Source organism: Symphodus melops, assembly GCF_947650265.1.
Source record: "Symphodus melops genome assembly, chromosome: 14".
NCBI lineage: Eukaryota > Metazoa > Chordata > Actinopteri > Labriformes > Labridae > Symphodus > Symphodus melops.
The window spans coordinates 16,126,982-16,144,821 of record NC_136704.1 but is presented as its reverse complement, the minus strand read 5'-3'; the positions used below and the strand labels follow the sequence as shown (position 1 = coordinate 16,144,821).

Sequence of the window (17,840 nt, the reverse complement as noted above, 5' to 3'; positions counted from 1 at the left end):
CTTTTTCATCCTGTAGGAATATATAATAATGAAAGATAACTATTGTTTGATGATGCATAGTTTTATATAGCTTAATACTAGAAATGTGGCAATCAGTTTGTTAATGTCACATTGCAAATGTCGTATACCTAATCAAGCCTTTTATATGCATGCACTGTGCCTGGTGCCTACCCACAATTTACTGAGGTCAAGTAAAAATAAATGAGTTGAGTTGAGTTTTTTTTTGTAGATGAATAGTTTAAAAAAAAAACCAACACCCCCCTCCGCTTACAAAAAAATAGAGTTTTTTTATGTAGTTGAAAAAAAGTAACACTCTCCCCTCACGAAAAAGTTTTTTTTATGGTCAAAATTGAAAAAAACACAACACCCCCCTTACGAGAAAACTGAAAGAAAAAAAATCGTCAAAAATTGAAAAAAAAAAAAAAAGTAACAGCCCCCCCTTTTGAAAAAGTTTATATTTTTTTCATGGTCAAAAAACAAAACAAAACAAGTAACACCCCCATTACGACAATTCAACCATTTCTGAATCTGTAAATATGAGCAGAGCTGCAGACTAAGAGACCAACATAGAAAGAGGAGAATGTTTAAAATGAAGAGCAGGATTACAAATGTTCTGCTCATAGTGATCCTTTCATAATGAAATAGGTCAGTTAGATGAACACCATGACTTCAAGATTTTTGAACAAGACAAGCATAAAACACAAACATGGGCTACATCTGCATAATAAAAAATCTTATCGTTTATGGATTCACAAACTGAGATTTAAAAACAATATTAAAAGTGACAATATTTATGTTGTTATAAAACATTTGTTCATTAAGTCAGATCAAAATACAGTTGTTACAATGTCACAAAAATGAAATAACCAGTCAAAAGTAAAAAATTCGGACTCGGTCACTGATCCATACCTGAGTAATAATGACACAGTAAAGATACTGAAGTGATGGGGCAGTTCCCGAAATTCAGTATGAAAAAATGTAACAAATTAAAAACAATATGAACATGTCACTAAACCTACGATTGTCATGTGGCATATTCAAAATCCATAATGGTTGCAGTAATAAGGCATTAATACATTAACTTTATGTCTGAAATCTATTCTGGCACCTGTAAGACTAATTTTAAAATTAAAAAAACATCTGTAAATAGAGATAAAAAGCTGTATTTATCAAAAACAGTTCTTGCGTAGAAGCTGTTAAACATGACATATTGAAACCTGTGCTGTTGTATTATTACAAGTGTTCACATGACCATTATTTACTTTAGGTAGCTTAAAGTATGAAAATTACATTAATCATGTTTTAAACTGAGAAAAAAAGAAATTGCATGGGACACATGCTCCACTGCTCTCTGTCTCTGTTCGTGGGATCTTTAGGTACAATATATAAACAGGATGGTCGTACATAGGATACATGGTTTCACACAAAAAAAAATCCACCGCTAGTTTATATCTGCTAAATTAATCTTATCAGAAAAGGAAAATAAGGTGAACAACCTCAGAAACAAGGAAAGCAGATTAAAATTCATGCTTTGCTGGTTGTTCTCGGCTGATAATATCTGGGAGGAATATGAAATCTCTGAGGAATATGAGGTACTGAGATAAGTAACCTGTGAATGGCAGTGCGGTCATATATATGGAAATTGGTCCCTGTCTGTCTCGCACTTCTTCAACAGACCTGATGCAATGGCCTTCACTGCTCTCATAGTCTCAGTGCAGGTCGGGTTGATCAGAGATTCAGGTAGAAGGAAGCCGAAGTATCCCGTGTCCCTCAGCTCAAACGCGAATGTATATGGAATCCCGTTTCTATATGCCCAGTCTATGGAGCTGCCCGAGCTCACGTCTGTGGAAAAGAGAAACAAAGAGTTACTGTACATGTACTGTGCATGTATGCATTAAGCTCCTCCCTAAAGGTAGGTTTACAGAAAAAAATGAGAAATCATAATACCGGTTTTGTTTTCTGAATCTGGAAGATCAACCGAGAAAATTCCTTTAGATGAAGAGTAAAGAACTGTACTCACACAGAGTTGTTGAAGCAGGTCCATATTTGTACCTTACTCCATAAGCAGAGTAGAGGGCTGTCACTGCGTTATGAGCTGCTAACTCCTGCATTGACAGCATGAGACAAGTTTACATACATACACATATTTTATACGTGTCCTAAATGCAGGATTTTTTAGTCCTTTCCAGTCAAGTTACTTAAGCCTACAACCATACAGGAGTCTGCTGGGTAATGAATTAGAAAATTATCGACTTGTTGATTCTTTAATGAATGTCTTACCACACAGCTGAAGTTGGGGATAGTGGCGTACTTGTAGGAATAGGGGTAGAGCAGCATTTGGGCGTAGGCGTGCATGGATATATAGGCTTTGACATGTTTCTTGTGCTTGCGCAAGAACTTAACAACAGCCTTGACTTCGGGTTCAGACTCAGGGAACGGCCCGCAGTAGGTGTCGTCACAGGGATGTGAAGAGGCTCCTTCCTCTGGAGAAGCACAAAGGCCATTTGTTAATCACAACAGATCGCAATGCACATTACTTTTTGCACGTACAGTAAGTTCAATATTTGTTTCATCTTTTTCATTGATGAGTATTAACCCTCACAATCCTATAGTCTGTGCTGCAAGGCTACAATAACAGCATTGTGAAGTTGATACTGTGCTGTCTTTCTTTCCTTTTTCTGTTTTCCAACCAGTTTTTTTCTCACAGCAAGTTCTCCAAATGTCACAATTGAGCAGTCAAATAAGGGCAAAACTTGATTCCATAATTTCTTTCTGCATTACAAACTCTGCATCAAAAACAGACTGTTGTCATGACATAAATATTTTATCCACAGCCTAAACACATTAACTGAAAAAGCTACAACAGCAAGAGACTACAAGGATTCCTTTCAAAAGTTGCAAATGTTCCTGCCCACATGTACTGTGTGTGTTTCCTCCAGAGTTCAGCTGAAGTTCAGTGCTATAAAACTCACCACACCATTTCACCTTCCAGTTTCTGTTAGCGTCCACCCCTCGGCAGTGGAACTTGTGATTTCTGGACCTTGTTTTCCTCCAGAACCGATCCTACCGGTAAAATAAAGACACTGTCATTTAATGTCCGCTGGCTGTCAGACTCTTCTAATAAATGGAACGTCCTGCCGTCTCCAAAATAATTCATCTGTCACTCGTGAAGCTGCATGTGGTTGGTCTGTCCTTTAAATAACAGGTAATAACTAAGGGGTGCCTGCTCAGAGTTTTCTCCAGACTTGAATTTCAATCTAACAGCAAGTGGCTGATTACAGCCTTTGTAGTCGCTAAAAGGCTAATATACTGTAGATGGAAAGACCCATCAGCTCTCACTATTTTAGACTGGATATCAAGCACTTGGAAAAATAGCTGAACTGGAAAGAGTCATATACAGCAAAATAGATGCTCTGCATAAATATGATCAAATCTGAGGCTCTTTTCTCATTTTTATAAAACCTTTATCTGCGATTAAAACTGTTATTGAGTCATAAATGGAACACAATTCAATATAATAATAATGATGCATGTATAGGTATGCTGTTGTGTGTGTATGTTTGTATTTATGTGCACATGATGAATATGTGTAAAGGTGTGTGTATACATGTGTGTGTATATATGTGTGTGTGTGTGTGTGTGAATATAGACAGATGCGAGTATACATATTCATATATTTAAAGGAATATGTTAACAGGCAGGAACTAATAAAATACCATATTATTTAACAATAAATGTATACAGGTAAAACACTTGCTCTTTAAATGTGGAAAATGAACAACATATGTCACTAGGAGGCTCACTCTAGACCAACCCTTTTAAATATTTGTGAATATTATGCACATGGTCCTATGTGTTATCTATGGCACCAAGTGGCCTGTCATTCCAGAGTCTATTTTGACAACATTGACTTTTTTTCTTCTCTTTTACTTTACTGTTTGTGTAGGTAAATGTATGCACGAGACCGGGAACATGTTTGGGGGAGGGGGAACTTGCAGGCAGGCCTGGGAACATCCAGCTTCTGAATAATCTATGATAAGACTTGTATTTTTCTCATTGCCTGTTGCTGTACCCAATTAAAACCCTTCAATAAAAAGAGATTTAAAAAACGGTAGTAACTGAGTAACTAACTGCATTTTTGTTACTGTTATTTTAACTTAAGTGTAGAAATGTTTCAGATTTAAACCAGAAATATGAAAAATATTTGACTCGTGCTGTTTGAAAATTAGCCCAATCGAGGGCAACCTTTAGTCTGTATTGTGTATGTAAGAAGAACGATCAGTACCGTGGTCCAGCTGAAATGATATCCATCCACGTTGAAGACAGGCATGATGTAGAAGCTGAGCTGGTTGAGCAGCCGTCTCATCACAGAGTCATACTGATACGAGTTGATAGCCTGAATTTACAACATTAGACAGCATAACTATAGAGTAAATTCACTGCATTCAAAGTAATATTGAGTTGTGGTTCATTTACATGTAATCGCTACCCCCCTCTCTATTTTTTTGCAACTGTCTGTTACTCCATCAGTTCTTTTTCTGCAAAGCTGTCGTGGTTTTATACTTGTGCTGTAGATGAGGATTGCAGTAAGGCTATCTGGGCTCTAGGCTAATACTGCTGATATACCTGCCCTTTAATCAGTCCTAGGCATGAGGCCTGTGTCCTATGCCTAGGACAAAACAAAATTCATCAAAAATGTCATCCTGACATCTCCTGGCCAAACTTGGATACTACATCACAGTGAGCACACAGACACTGAGGGCACCACAGCAGTGCCTGAGAGGTGGTCTGTCACCTCTCCAGCTACCAGACCAACTTCTATATTTGTTGGTCCGCATCTGGACTTGAACCGGCCCGTAATAGCCTAAGCATGTTTTACTTTGTCTCCTAATGATTTTGTTTACATTTAAAGCGTCATATCAGAGAAGTGCCTGCAAACAGAATTACTCTCAAGCGCAACTAAACACTGTTTTATGAATAGTACGCTTTGGTTAACCATCAAACAGCTAACCTTTAAATGCTTCTTTATAGCGACATGTAAAAAAAAAAAAAAAAAAATTCATTTGGTTTCCACTTTTGACATTGTTGCCTTTGTTCAAGCATTTAAAAAAAATATTGCCTGTTGTGTACAACTGTGCAAGAATTAAAAAGAATAATAAGAAACACCGTGACTCATGTAACAAAAGTCATCTTAAGTTTTTCCATAGCTGTACTGTACATGAACAGAAAACAGATGTTCCTGTTTTGCAGCAGACGCCAGAGATAGATTGCTGCAGGTCAAATTTTAGATAAGCATTCTTGTAAGAAAAAAACAAAAAAACATTTTAAACATGAAAACAGGTCTAACTGTGTTTCCAACTGTGTGTTTTTTTTACAAAACAAATCTTAATCAAAACTACCTCTTTCACAAACCACTGGCAGAAGGCAGGTCCTATCCACTCTCTAGCGTGGACGCCGCAGTCGATCCACACAGCTTTCTTCTGATGGCGACTTTTCTTTCCTAGCTGACAGGAGACAAGCACTTTCCATTTGACTACATGCACATGTGCATGCAAATGTGTGTCTTTGCATATCATGCCTTCTCTCCAACCTGAAGCACATAAAGCGACCTTCCCTCATACGACTTCCCGATGGAGAACATGTCAACCAGGTCTGAGTGGGTTCTGTTCATGTCAAACATCCATTTCTGGATCTTAAGGGAGAAAAAAAGTCATTTAAATATTTGTTTACAATATTTCAAACAGTAACCAGGAAGATATTTAATTTATTTGATAAGCACTTAAAGTTTCAAGCGACTGAAAGGGAAAAGATAACATGTTGATTAAGTACATGTCTTTGTCTAAATAAAAGACTTGTGTCAATTCTGAAGAGCTGTGCGATAAATTCCTGCTGCTTTATAGCCCCCTTTTATGAACCAAAGCTGATAAACTGAGGAAATATAACACTCTCAATATTTTGGAGCGTCAGTAGTTGAGAGTATGTCTCTATTGGTGCAAGAGTAACAACTGCAAATGGAGGGAGAAACCTGAGGATTGGAGTTTTAAAAGCACCTTGAAGAGGGTATTACTTTACTGTGTGCATGCATTAGAAAAGAGAGCAAAAAAGAGAAAGAGGGAGATGAAGGTAGGTAGATGTTGGGCTTCACATCTACCTCTTCCAGTGAGTGGTACACCTCGTAGTCATACTGAGACTCTGACCTCCTTCTGCGAGACGAGCGGTATCCTGTCTGCTTCTCAATTTCACTCTGTAGATTGGAGATAAAAACCCTGTGGACGGAGATAGCCAAGCACTGACACACCATAACAATAATATCTAAATATGTGAGTTGAGTCAAGGAATTGCAGGAATTTCATTGCTGTGTAGGTTTTTCATTATATCGGCTTTTGTGCAAATACATTTATTGGTACTACTTTTAGTTTAGTTTTAGTTCTTCTCTGTGCATTAGGACTCAGTGTTTATCAGTATATGTAATGTGTTGTAAACTGTCTACTTTGCTCCCACTCAGACCAACAACTGACGATGTGATCGGTTTTCTTAGCACCTATGTGGGCAGCTTCTGAAACACACTTCTGCAGAAGGTTCTTATATAATCATTTCTATATATAAACTACCTCAACACCTCTTAAAAAGATGGATTATTTCCCTAATGTGGAAATATCTGATGTCTAATTTCCGAAACCCCAGCCACAAACCAAAGGCTGTCCCCTGCAGTGTGAAGCATTTTAAAATATTCTCAGCCAGTCAACACAGAGTAGGGGGGGAAAAAACCTCATTCTCAGATCTGCAACTCCTCCCTCAGGACAGAGATGACAATGGAATTCTTTCTAGCCGCAGCTGCTTTGATAAAGCTCCCATCATTTCAGCGTTAATTTCGATGAGGGATGGGGCAGAGAGATGAAAGGGTTGTCTGGGAGCAGATTGCGAGAGGGGCTCAGTTGTGCTCTGTGTGTGTTATTGTGTTACCCAGCTTTTGCATGTAAACTACGACCAATGCTGCATGTGCAAATCGTATATCCCAGCAGGGAAAATCCGGGTAATTGCAGCACCGTTTGGATAACACATGGGTTTCAGGGATGTACAAACTCTACTTACTACTTAAGGTTAACAAACGCTTACAAGTACACAAACAAGCATGCATGTACACTTTAGTCTATACTGAATTACCAGTCTTACCTATAGTGAATATGCTCGTGCTTTAAGCGTGCATGTAAACCTCGCGTGTTGTTACGTTTCACATGGACATCCACTGTGGCATTTTGTCTGATAAGAGTAGCACTGTTGGGCTGCCAAAGGTCCACCTAAAGGATCACAACAAATGTTAGGTCACCGGTAACAGAGACAGAACCTCTTTGTAATGATAAAATCCTACATTTAGGTAATAATAAATAGCAGTACAGTACAATACAATATACTGTATATCATGAAATAAAACATTGTCAGAAAATTCTATATAAAACCGTTCAAAGAAACAGCTTACAGGAATGTTTAATTTTTAGTTAATCAAGAAAAACAGGCTATAGGCAAAGATAACTGTGACCGCGAAGCTGTTGAATTGAATGATTGTAACTTATAGTCATTAATGATAACCTTGTCACCCTTTAAAAAGTAAAACCTGAGCAATTAACACTTCTCTGATCTTTATCTTCCAGGGCTGGAGTAAAAGGTGGAGGAATCGGTGTTAATGGGGCAAAACTGATAGGGTCTGTTAGCTTTAGCAAATGGGCTAATCTAGCCAGCTATATAAACACAGACTGAAAAAATAACAGAGAGAGGGAGAGAAGCTAAAACAATGGAAGATATCAGTATTCTTTAAACAAAAAAGAGCATCAACACACCCATCGGTCCCAGTAACAAGAACGCTGTTTCAGAGTTTTTTTGTATTTTCAGACGCATGTGAACGTCTTCAGCTGGCTTTCATTCACACTGTAGCAGACATGCAGGCCTGCACACATGCTTGTTAATGTGTCAATTGCTTTAATAGTTTACAGAAAGCACACCAGATTGATTAAGTTTGTTATAGGCTTGAATAGAAAGTCTTCAACAGAAATACTTGGTGCCCTCCAGAATGAACCACTCTCCATATGCTGCAAATCTTTACAGCGTTTCCAATTAAAGTACCCCAAAATGTTTCAGGACTTCTACTCTGTAAGCCACACAAATCCAAAACACAGACTGTTTGCCGAAATGCCCTGAAATATCCAGGGTCAGATAACACAAGCTCCCACTGACAATTCTCAGATATTAACATCTTTATGGCTGTATTTAAAAGCTTGAAACTCTTTTTGATTCTTGTCTTTCAGTGAGCACAAACCTAATTTGTCTTTTTGTGGTTAATTTAATTCTCAAATGGGTAGAACAAGAAAGAAAAGTTAGCAAAATAAAAAAAAGCTTGCCTTCCTAAAGGCAGCTGAGGTCAAGCTGCAACTGGGTGTTTATATAGAAAGTCAAAGAAAACAAGTTTATAAAAATAACGAAGTAATGGGTCTGCCCATTGTTGGTTTAGCTTTTTATATGATGTTGTGCAGAAGCAGGGAAACTGAGTCAAAGGGGAAGACACAGAAACAGAGACAAACTAGCTCACATCAAACACAAAGGTCCAATAGGTAATAGGGAAAATTAAAAACAGACAAGAGAAGGGAAACAAAGCAGAAGTATACTAAGTACTAAGTACTCAGTAATTAAAAAAACACTAAAGGGCACAGAAACTGAATAAAGACAAAGATAAAGTACACTGGGAAGGTTAATGAAGACTTGTATTAAATCCTAAAGAAAATTCTGGTACCAGGCTGCATCAACATTACGGTACAAAAGAAGAACATATAATCTACCGTACATGAAGTATGAAAAGCAAAATGTATTATAAATTATGTATAATTTAAACTGCATGATGGTAAAATGCAAACAAATGGTGCTGAAAAAGAATCAATAGAAGTACAATAAGCTCAGCCAGCAGCTTAATAACGAAGCACAAAGACTACGAACAGCTTGCCTGGCTCTGTTAGGTTATAGCACTCTTATATGATGTCTTTTGCACATTTAATATGATGTTCGGGCTTGCTGTAATCAATGTGAAATTGATTCTGTAACAATGCTGCTCAAGATAGGACCATGATCTTCAGTTGTAGCTCACAAAGGTGAACACTATAGATATGCTTTTATGGATGTGGTCCATCACCAGATAGTAGCCACAGATCTGAATCCGTCCTGCTCGCTGTATTTAACAGGCAGTATCACATGTCCTGTTTTAAGTACGGTCATGAACATGTTCTCCATGAGATGAAGTGGTTGTAAATCATGAAAGTAAGCATTAACTTTTAGTGAAATGTATTGAACTGCTTTGATTGACATTGTTTTGTTGAAGGTGTTCAACATATGTTTAATTTCTAGGTTATGTAAAGTTCACCCGTCAATCTAACAGTGCATCCTGGACTGTGAGGTTTACTTTCAACTTGTAAAACCTGTTAATGTGGATAAGTTCAGTAAATTAGACTCTGTTTAGTAGACTGGACCAGATTGTTTCATGTTATTATTGATCTGTTTTGGTGCTTTCAGGAACGCACATCTGATAGATCAATCTTTGGAATAATCAACTGTAAGTGTTTTGAGTAGCAATATTTAACAGGTGAATGTTACATGTTTATTACTCAGCCATGAGCAAAACCTAAACTGTCTTTTTAGCCTGAATCTGACTCAATAGTCTAGAGGCATGACAGTGTGGCCAAGCGACTGAAAACTGAAGTCCACAGCTGTCCAAACAGAATCTGAACCTGCCTTGGTTGGCCTTGGATCATTGGCTGACCAGCAGCCACGGCTCACCACAAATCATAAAAATGAACTGACTCAAATTTTTCATTGGCTTTTATTTACCCTGCTCACAGCTTTATTGCTTCTGGACCACCTAACAAAAATCTGACTTGAAACAAAACACATGAATTGAATTTATGTTGATGAGGCATGTAGCCGCATAAATACACACGCCAAGCAGACCAAATCAAGCAAGGCCATAAGAAAGTCTCTCGAATGACTTCAGAGGATGTTCAATAAGTTTTCTTATTGAACATCCTCTCAACATTGCAAAATCATAGTCAGTGACTTAGTTCTTTCCAGGAATAAATACATCAAGCAGCTGGAAATTGATCTTGCTCTTTGAAAGCCAGATAGTGGGCCTCTTGTAAAGATTCACATGAATATACAGTAGAATGTAAGACCTCTCACGATGCAATGAATGAAATTCTCACCCAAAATTCAATTGCATCATGCTTTAATGAGTCATGAAATTTTTGCTGTATTTTCAAACTTAAACAAGGTCATATTTGCTATTGTTTTCCGCCTTTTTTTAACCTCATATTTCTCTTGGGTTTCTGACTGAAATGTATCCATAGTATCCTATCTACAGTATCTTCGACTCACAGACGGAGTATATCCTCACTGTGACAGATTGCCACACTCGGCTGCTCCCCAGTCCTCTGTCAACTCCCCCCCCCTCCCCTCTCCAGTATTAAGCCTTACTCTGTCTGTGACTTGCTGTTTCACTGTCATTGACAGCCCAATGAGGGAGTGTGTGCTGGTGTGAGAAAAATAATAACAGATATATTTTATGTGGCATGTATGAAAGAGAAAACAAGAGTGAAATAAACATATTTTAAATACATTCTTACAAAACGTAACGAGTCTTACATCGTCCTTATGGAGTCTTACTTTGTTTAGATTAATATATACAGTACACAGGAGGGGGGACAGCGGCTGTTGTCAGATGTAACACATGTTTTATGTCATGCGTTTTTTGTAAGCTGCTACTGAATGATTTGAATTTCCCTCTGGGTCAATAGAGTACCAACCCATTCATATATCTTTCCATACACACATGTCAGAGTAGTGAGTGTGTGTTTAAAGGGGAAAAAAAGAATAATTTATTCACTGACCTTCATATGTCCCAGAATTTTCTTCAGAGTTTGGACCTGCTCAGCATCACTCGGAGAGATCCTGAAGACCTGATCCCTGTAAAAACAACAGCGATCCTCTAAGTGTCCATTACATGATCAAAGTGTCCTGAATCCTTTTTAATGGCAGTAAAATTCACTCCAACAGGCCTTGGATCCATTTTCTAAAACATTGGGGGCCATGCAGTCACAGGTAAACACAAGCTCCCTTTGTGCCGGTTGAAGTTGGCATTTGTAATAGCAGGTGTTTGGTGGAGGAGTGGGTCGGTCGTCGTCAAGGTCAAACCCTAATCAAACAATCAGTAAGAGACATCATTAAAGGATTTTATTTCAAGTTTCCAACTATGCAGGGGACACCGGGAACTGTTATTTTGGGGATACTAGAGATACAACCATGTGACAAAGCTCATGTATCAAGAGATTAAAGTATTTTACTTCTCTAATATTTAATTATTCAGAATATCGAATAACCTAATCATAGTTTAAAATGACACAGCAATTCAATTCTGCTTGAATCTGATCTCCTTTTGCATTTCAATATTTTTGAACCCACTCCCAAAAACAACTCTAAAGACTTCCCCTCACTTATCACCTTCAAGAAATCCATAAAAACTCACCTCTTCAAGTACAACAGGTAACAAACTCTATTCCCATCTTCCATTTACATTTCTTCATGAATTTGTTTTCACTGTTTTCGTCTGTTTATTCTTTGTTAAGCATATTTGAGTACCTAGAGAGACGCTATAAAAGTCTAATGAATCATTATTTATAAAACACAATGATGCTTGTGCCGAGCCTTTTATTTATTTTATTTCATTAGGAACAAAGATGAATCCTGCAGAGTAAAGTCCATCAGTTATTGTGAACATAAGTTGATTTGGTTGTAATTTCACTTAAAACAATGATCAAGCAGTGTAGCTCTTAACAAACATCTCATTGTTTGAAGAGCCTCTTTACTCTTCTGCCTAAGGATGAATTTGACATAGAGCACTTAAAAGCTAACATACTGCTAAGTTTACATTGTAGTCCCTAAACTCTAAGTGATTGGTTCCCTAAGGGTCTCCTAGGTTGTATATGTATATGTATATGTCCACTTTCATGTGTTTCAAACCTCTTTCTTCCTCTCTTAGATTTATTTCAAAGAGCTTTTTTTTAACGTGCCACACAGGAAGTTGGGCCCCTCCAAACAAAGGTAGCAGCAGGCGGCAGGAACAAAAGGGTGTCCCATGTGAGTGGCCGGCCACCCTATTAAAGTAACCACATTAGCTGCCCAACACCTGCATATTTCCATGGCAACAACAATGAAAAGAGATGAAATCGAAGTGAGGTGGCAGTTTATTTGCTTTGGCGTTTATTGTTGGGAAGGTATGAACATAAGGAAAGCTGAATAAAGATCCTATGAGTTTTTAGCTGATTGTGTAACCGAAAACAACAATGATTCCTTTATTAATGAGTTTAAAAAGCAAATTTGACCCTCAACAAAGCGATCCGACTATTTCCAAATAATTATTCCTAATGACTGAAACTCGGAAGTGATAAACTGAACACGCAGAGACCGCCTTTATTTCCTATTTTTACAGGGCGGATTCTCGTTTTCATGATTCTCATGATTTGAAAGCAGGAAAAGATTTTCTTGCAAAAAAACAGACACTTGACAACTTCTGAAAAGAGTCGAGGTACAGCTTTGTCTCGGGAGGTCGCAAAATCAACACAGATGGAAGTACAGTTAGCTCCATAATTCATCTTAGATTTCAAACTTTGAAAATGAATCTTTTAATTTAGTATACTCTGTTTTCTTTAATATAAGACACATGATTAAATTTCATTGACCAAAAAAGTAAAACTCTATTTTTGTTTTCATTAATGGAAAATAAAGTTCTTCCCCTTGGAATAACTTTAGACTGTAGAACTGTGGACCAAACCGAACCAGATCCTACTCTTTGTTTTAGTGATCCTGCAAGACGATGGCAGGATGTTTTAGTTTGAGTATTTCCTTGGCAAAGGCGTTTTACTTTGCATCAACCAGCTGCAGGGCTTTCTGAGCTAAAGCTGTCCTCAAGTTGACTGTCTGTTGATTCCCACAGTGGGACTCTCTGCAGGATGGAAGCAATTTGCTTTATAGAGCAGACTCAGTGAAATGATACTTTAGACTGAATAAATCACCATTTCTGCAGTTTTAGCATCCAAAACCTGGTGTTCAAAATAATGAAGTACTCTTTTTATAGCTGATTGTTTTTCTTTTTTTTTCCACAATGGAAGTTTTACAACTGTAAAGGCTAGTAGTGACTGATTCCGGAGTATATCCAAAGTATGTTGTTTGACACATAAGAGGTTTCCAGTTGAGGTGGTCTCGCTCTGCTCCTGCTAAATTACTTCTAAAACATATTTGAAAAAAAAGTCCACAACGAAAGACGTGCGTTCTGCACGATAAACTAAATTACATTACATGTCCTGCTCCCATGGTCCCTTTAAAAAAAAACATCTATTTGCTGTACAAGCTTCAAATTCCAAGGTGAATACTGAGTATTGCTTTTTTAAGAGCAAAGTAAAGAGGTGTGTGTCCTATATTCAGACTCGTAAACATGCAGATGGTTAGGTATGCCAGGACTCCATCAAAAATTACTGTTTTGACACATTTGCACTCTCTTGTGATACACACTTGTAGAAACACATGGCTACAGGAAAAGGGTTGGGAGCAGCTACCCTGTTGAAGATATAATTTTGAAATGAATGCTTTGACTGGCTTCTGTTGCAGGAGTGACATCTGTGCATATAATGGGCAATCTGAACGTCTCTCTGCAGCACAGCACATCAGATTCAGTCCTATCCAAACGCCATAAGACAACAAGATAAGTCGATGTTGACATGAAAGCACAATATTATGTCTCAAACTGGAAATATGTCACATACTGATAAAAAAAAAAGAGAAAAAAGTTGGAAGATAAAAAAAACACGTTGTTTGTTCATTCTGTTTGCTGTAAGACGAGATAAAGCCCTGATCTAGGATAGTCTCTGTAGAAAACTTCTCCTGGTAGCCATGGTGCACTTTTCCTGCAGAATGAGAACTTTTTAGGAGCCCCTAGAAATGAAGGGGGGGTCTTTACTCACCCTGCGTAGCGGTTGTTGTACAGATGGGCACCGACGGTACATGGCACGTTGCTGCAGATTATCACACAAGCCAGTAAAACTGAGGCGCGAACTGCGCTTCTGAGGTCCGACACCATCCTTGGCCAGCAGATCAAAGCCAAGAAACACCAAGTATGCAGCTGCACGGGATGCACATAAACTTATCTGAGAAATGAATGGAACTCAGAGGACTCGCTCCAGCACACCATCAGCAGATTGGATACTTGGTTGTCGCCGCGCGCTTTTGGGTAATTGTTTCTCTTACTCTGACGCAGAAGGTGCAAAAGGTGCATACGGGAAGCATTTGACACCTCTTTTGAAGCTGTGGAGGGCTTGCAGGGTAGCAGCCGACTTTTAAATCGAGGAGGACCTGAGTCACGTGATCCGGTGTCGGCAAAGTTGGTAACTGGATCCCCTGATCACTGCCGCGCACTCAGTGGATAATCTAGGCTTTGTGAACAGTACGGTGACAACATCTGGCTGATCATTTTACGTTTCTTTATGTTTATGAGATGCACGTCTTCGGTTCAGATGGAACTGTTTTTAAATAATGAATCTTCATAACTCGAGAACAAAAGGCTCAGTCTTCAGATCTTTGAATGAGACCCCTTTTTTCTCTTGCGCTGATCAAATATCGTATAAATAAAAGGGAATTCATGTTCCTCTGAAATATGATGTTCAGTCCAAAAGCGCATGCATATGATGCAAACTCAGTTAAAACGGTCAAAAAGTAGCCATCCTTTTCTCACCAGTTTTCTAACTATTTTTGTCTTAATTTGACTCTCGAAACAATAGGATATCCTATTTTTAAACCTTAGATTTAAAATGTTTCCCCTGTGACTCGAAGGTTTTTATTTTAAAAACCCCACATCCTCTATTTAAACAGGTAGAACATCGACCAAACTATAAAACAAAAAATACACATATGATACATTTTCTCAAAACTGGTCAAAAAGTGTAGGACTACAGACAACAATTAAACTTCAGGAGCTGCAAGGGCCTCCTGCAAAGCCATATAAAAGCATGTTCTACTTTGGACTGCACCAACCTGAGGGATTTGGAGCATTTTATTGTAGTTTAATGTCTGTTTTTGTGAGCACAAGCTGCATAATGTCCCTCTTTCAGCTGAGCACCTGTTATGGGGACATTTTGGCTTCCTCCTGTTCAAAATCAACAGGAAGATGCTGAGGTATGCTGTCCATTAATGCTGTGGCATTATATATAATCTGTGGTTAAGCGCTAAAACAATTTGACAATTCCAGGTTTTAAATAGAAAAACAGGAAATCTGATAATTTGTTATCAATCCCATTGATCAGTGACTGAATGTAAATTAAAATTGTTTTTGGACATTTGACACTTTTCCAAGAATAAACAATAGTAAATAAAACATAAGAAACAGTTTGAAATTTAGCCTTTCCTATCATATGCTGTTACACATTGAAAGGTAAATACAGGCATTCAGTCATAGATAATGATAACATGAGGTAGGAGTTAAATGCTAACATTAGCTGTTGTAATTATTAGCTAATGTGTAATTTAACCTCACAAGTGTCTTTTCAACTGTTCAACTGCATTAAATCTTAGAGCTGTTGTAAATTGTTATTTTGTGTCCACAAATTTATAAGATTTACAATCTCAAACACTGCAGTGGGACATTATAAAACCTTCACGCCCCTTCGACGTAAGAGGCAAATGGCCGCTGCCATTAGTTAGCCTTTTGGTGGAAACCAAATTTGACTGAAGTTGGAAGAAAATAACACATCCTGAATATTCATCCAATATAGAGTTTTGCACATGTACTGAGCCATCAGCTCTGTCAGTGCTCTGGCCTGTCTCCACCAGGAGTCTCTCTGTGCAGCTTTAGGTAGCCCTCCCAGTTATTCCCGGCTTTCTGTGCCTGTGTTTGATCCTCTACTTATCACCCAACACAGTGATTAAATGTCTAAGTCAACCGCCGGCCTTTTCCTTTTGTGATTGCATGGCAGCAGCACATTTTTCACATGCTTCTCCCCAATGTCAACAGTGCACCACCTGTTTTACACCCAATTACTGTACAACAGAGCCTAAACACTCCCTGCTGCCTCTAAAACAGACACAGACATTACAGCAGACAGGAAAGGAATGCTGGTTTAGACAATATCCGCTTCATTGAGCAAGAGATGTTAGAATATTGGATTTAGGCTCTGAATTATATTGTTAATCATGATAATGTTTGCAGAACATAGGGGCTCAAACAAGCAGAGATACGTATGGTTTGTGGCTTTAACTTAAAAAAAGATGCTCCCTGATCCTCTTGTATTTGTTTAAATCCCAGAAAACTTCAAAAGATAAACTTAAACCTCAGAGTTAAGCGCAGCATTTCTTGAATTTCCCTCGGGATCTATGAAGCATCTATCTATCATGTATTTATCTAAAGACTTGTCTTTTCAGGCGTACCTGGTGTATGTTTGGTATGTTATATACATTCATGCATTACTCAACCAAAATCCCCAAAAGTCTATTTTCTGTTAAAGTAGTCCAAAAATAGTTCAATATGAAGAAAAGACCAAGGTGTGATCCTTTACCTGACTTCACACATATTTAGCCTTTTGTGAAATTACATACTATATATAATAATAGCAACATGTTATAAATCCTTGGACCATTTGGTGCAACAACAATTCAGTTTGTTTCCTTTTCCTCTATATCCTAATTAACCCAAGAATAAAGTTTAAATATTTCATGAAAAACAAACCTTTGCTAATACACTTTCTTTTTTAATAAAGCATAGATATGTGCAAGACTGTGAACACGGAGGAAGTAAAGTAAAGTGTTTTCCATTTGTGAGGAGCTCTTGAGCAGCAAATTAAGTAGGATTAAAGGGAGTAAAAACATCTCAGCTTTTAAGTGCAATAAAAAAACGTCTATCCATTGGGGAAAAAATCACCAGTAAAAAAAAATTGCAATGAAAAGCAGTAGGCTTATAGGGGGGGGGGGGGGGATATACTGACAGAGCTATTTTTCAGAACTAACTTCAACGCAGAAACTTGAGTGTTTTTGAGCAGCAGGATGGCAACACACAGAAGCATATTCATAAAATGCTTGCTTTGCACTCTGTGTATATCATGCTCAGGGATTTGTGGGCAGAGTGGTAACAGTGGTATTCAAAGGCTGTTTGGCTAGCTGGTCTTTTTAGTGTGATAGTTTGGGCACTGATTTGTAGGCTGAGGGCACAGAGGGAGCCGGTTTGGTGGTGTTAGTGTTGCTTTTAACACACAGGAACGCAGACTTAGACGCTGGGTGCTGCTTTGGGATCTGGTCAGCAAAAAGGAGAACCATGCATCTCTCTAAAGAGTTGATTTTAATGCCAAGCAATCTTAGAGTGGCATCAAGGTGCAGTAAATCAGCATGTTCCTCCCTGAGTGTGTGAATGAGCTCTTTGATAAGGGTGCAGTCTTTGGGAGGTAGGTCTGCTGGGCAGACTGCTGGGGCTAACTGCAGCTCTTTGTGGTATCTTTAGGCCCTCTGGAGGATATGAGAGTCCCAACTGACCCTGAGCCTGAGTGCAAATCTTTGACCTTCGACTCTGAGAGTAGAAGCAAAGAAATGGAAATATGTAGGGGCCATTTGGCAGCCAGAATAATGTTTGTCTCTCAATAAATTTAGAGGAAATTAATCTCAGGGAAGAGGATCATTGCACTGGTCCATCATCCTATGGATATGTGAAGCTTTGCTTCGGACTTTTATTCAATTACAAATCATGAAAACTTCAGTCAAAGAGACGGAGGAGAAAA

The 17,840-nt window shown here is 38.2% G+C and overlaps 1 protein-coding gene across 1 annotated transcript; it reads right to left on the bottom strand.

The window, feature by feature from the left end:
- Positions 1–685: 685 nt before the first annotated feature.
- cpa6 (carboxypeptidase A6) lies at positions 686–14,419 on the bottom strand. The gene is made up of 11 exons (XM_079361255.1): positions 14,049–14,419; positions 10,923–10,998; positions 7,174–7,298; positions 6,152–6,266; positions 5,591–5,692; positions 5,400–5,504; positions 4,286–4,396; positions 2,973–3,063; positions 2,281–2,483; positions 2,021–2,105; positions 686–1,842 (listed from the first exon to the last, which is right to left on the bottom strand). The coding sequence occupies exons 1-11, from the start codon at positions 14,162–14,164 to the stop codon at positions 1,628–1,630; spliced, it is 1,344 nt and encodes a 447-aa protein (XP_079217381.1). The 5' UTR covers positions 14,165–14,419; the 3' UTR covers positions 686–1,627.
- Positions 14,420–17,840: the final 3,421 nt, after the last annotated feature.

What these genes read in the sequence shown, in the direction of transcription:
- cpa6 (XM_079361255.1), bottom strand. Translation starts at nt 14,164, where the DNA reads ATGGTGTCGGACCTCAGAAGCGCAGTTCGCGCCTCAGTTTTACTGGCT. An exon ending in CACGAGCATATTCACTATAG is followed by an intron (nt 6,267 to 7,173) that starts GTAAGACTGGTA and finishes CTCCGTCCACAG; the next exon opens with GGTTTTTATCTCCAATCTAC. An exon ending in CTGGAAGGTGAAATGGTGTG is followed by an intron (nt 2,484 to 2,972) that starts GTGAGTTTTATA and finishes GTGCTTCTCCAG; the next exon opens with AGGAAGGAGCCTCTTCACAT.